The sequence below is a fragment of the Antrostomus carolinensis genome, unplaced genomic scaffold (genome assembly GCF_000700745.2).
Source record: "Antrostomus carolinensis isolate BGI_N321 unplaced genomic scaffold, ASM70074v2 scaffold25882, whole genome shotgun sequence".
Taxonomy (NCBI): Eukaryota; Metazoa; Chordata; class Aves; order Caprimulgiformes; family Caprimulgidae; genus Antrostomus; species Antrostomus carolinensis.
This window is the reverse complement of record NW_010297972.1, coordinates 685-3,403: the sequence shown is the minus strand read 5'-3', so window position 1 is coordinate 3,403 and position 2,719 is coordinate 685. Positions and strand designations below refer to the sequence as shown.

The 2,719-nt window shown below is 48.7% G+C and overlaps 1 protein-coding gene across 1 annotated transcript in view; it reads right to left on the bottom strand.

Moving 5' to 3' along the window:
• The window catches only part of ST8SIA3 (ST8 alpha-N-acetyl-neuraminide alpha-2,8-sialyltransferase 3), a 4,200-nt gene that overhangs the window by 1,180 nt on the left and 301 nt on the right, over positions 1–2,719 (bottom strand). Inside the window, exon 2 of the mRNA XM_010162305.2 lies at positions 373–930. Coding sequence (XP_010160607.2) covers positions 373–930 — 558 coding nt within the window. The remainder of the gene's footprint in view (positions 1–372; positions 931–2,719) is intronic.

Sequence of the window (2,719 nt, the reverse complement as noted above, 5' to 3'; positions counted from 1 at the left end):
GGTTGGATGAGGCTTTGAGCAACCTGGTCTAGTGGAAGGTGTCCCTGCTGCTTGCAGCGGGGTTGGAAATGGATGAGCTTTAAGGTCCTTACCAACCCAAGCCAGGCTGTGATTCCATGATAAGAAGCAGGAGCCGAGCCCAGGGATGGCCCGTGCCCCGGTGCAAACAGCCGACAAACCCACCGCTGGGAGGGCCCCCAGGGAGGAAACTGAAGCTCCTTCTGAAGCCAGAACAAAGCTGCATTTGCTCTAAAAACAAGCAGCACCAGCTCCTGCCTTGTAGGCAGTGCCTACCAGACCAGGAACAGAAAAACAAGGGTTTTCATGGAGAGATGGATTTCAACAAGTTAAACGCAAGGCAAAACTACCCACCTGTTAACATGCTGCATGATATTTCCTGGCCAAGCCAACTGGACCTTCAGTTGCCCTCTGTGTTCAACAAAGAAGTCAACCAGCGTTCTTGTGACGGTCGCTGACGTGTGGAAGAAAAACGCGGGGATCCAAAGAATGGCCCCATCGAGCTTTTTCAAACTTAAAAAGAAGTTGTTGCGATCCTGGATGGTCAGAAGGTTGTTGTAATACTTTTCCAGGATGCTGGGGTTGAAGGTTGTAAGGTTGGTTTTCCTTCCAACATCTTTTTGGAAAGCCTCGGTCGGAGCAAAATTGCAACGAAAAACAAAATCAGCTTTATCTATTTCCTGCCCACACTGGCTCCCGGTCAGGATCCCGCTGTTCCCGACCACGGCGCAGATGTTGTAGTGCTTGTTCAGGATGGGAGACGCGTCGGGAAGCAGGGACCTGAAGTTATTGCTGATGGAGAACACGTACTTATGGCTGGAATAATCGTAATGCATCAGCTGGCCGATCCGAACGCTATTCTTGGTCAAAGAAAAATTCTTGATTACGTCAACGTGCTGAAGGATTTCTTGCCTAAAATAAAACCAAAGCAAACCAAATATATGGAGTTATGTTTCCCCTCTTTCTGCGGTGGAGACATTTCCCTTCCAGCTAGACTGAAAATTTTCTTCTTTTTTTAATGTTGTAAAGTAGTTCCCTGAGCAATGTGGGGCAATGGCTTTTAAATGAATATAGATTAATATAAATTAAATAGATAGCAATGATGGAGCAGGCTCTGCTTGGCTTTACCGGGTGGTCCTGGCTGACACCAGCTAAGGATGTGTCCGTGTCCCTTGGAATGGTGTCAGGATGAAAATATGGGATTCACAGTGCCAGTCGAGGTGTGTAGTGATGGGTACAGCCCTCCCAGCACTGCCCTGTGTGACACCACCCTGCTCCTGCCCTGATACAGGTACCCCTGTGGCTGGTGCGTCTTGATCTCAGTACAGGACCAAGGGACCTTTGGCAATGGTGGGCTTTGCCACAAGGTACATGAAGCAAAACCAAGCGGTCCAGGCTACTCCGTTGAATTAACAGGAGCTGGTTTTTAAATACATCTATTTTTTTTTGGTGTTCTCATTTAGAATCTTTGAATCACAAACGCCTTATTTGGGCAAACACGCCGGCATTTTCACAAGGGATAGTTAGAAACCGAACGAAACCAACTCTGCTCAGGAGTTTCCCTTGCAGGGCATAAAATTAGAAAAGCAATATCACTTTATTTGCCCATGTTTATGGAAAACGACCGACCTCTCTTCCAATGTCGGAGCATTAACAGAGTCCCACTGGGCACCCTAATTACGGGGTGTGGCTAATGGACAAGAGCAAAGGCAGATCCGGAAGCACGAGCCAACGTCACCTGAGGGGTGGCCCAGAGACAGACTTGGGAAGGACGAGCTTGTCAGTGTTGGGTTCATGATGGGGCTTGATGACCTTAGAGGCCTTTTCCAATTGAGGCAGTTCTGGCATTCTGAGCTGGTGGTGCCAGGGATGAAGACACTAAACCATGTCTGAGCGCCACATCTACATGTCTTTTAGATACCTCCAGGGATGGGGACTCCACCACTGCCCTGGGCAGCCTCTTCCAATGCTTGACCACTCCTTCAGTGAAGAAATGTTTCCTAACAGCCAATGTAAACCTGGAGCAACCTGAGGCCGTAAATGTTTTGCTTTTCTTTTATAGAAATATAATAATATAAATATAAATGTATCTCAGTAAATATACGTATATAAAGCATTTATTTACTGATATATATCTATGTCTCAGTGCAGCCAGTTAATAAAAGGGGCCAGCCAGGCACGAACACATGTCAGAGCAGGAAAACTGAAAGCACTTTTCACTTCCCGTTAAGTACGGAGCAGCTTTGAGGAAGCTGAAGGGACCCAGAAACCCTCTCAATGGCGGCACAGCAGCGAGGGCAGAGAAACCCACGGGCAGGAGGTGGAAGGTGACGCATGAGGAGAGTGTCCCAGGTGGACCCAGGCTGGGAGGTCCCATGGAAGGCCTCTGCCCTTGCCAGAGCCGCGCCGGAGGGCAGAGCGGTGCTGGCTGGGTGGGTTCTGTCCTCCACGAGCAGGGTGTTTCATGGATTTGTTTCAAATTTAAAAACCTCAGCCATTTATCTTGAAATAAGGACAATTTGACCTGCATGCCGGGAAACTGGGGCACGTTCTGTTTGGTGAAATAACGTGTGTTGCAGCCTGGTGTCCTGCTCTGAAATAATCAGTTCTTCCAAGACAGCATGGACCATCTGGGGAACTGCAGATGGCAGTTCCCGCACCGCTGGCACGGGACTCGCAGGATCTACAATGCAACCCCTGA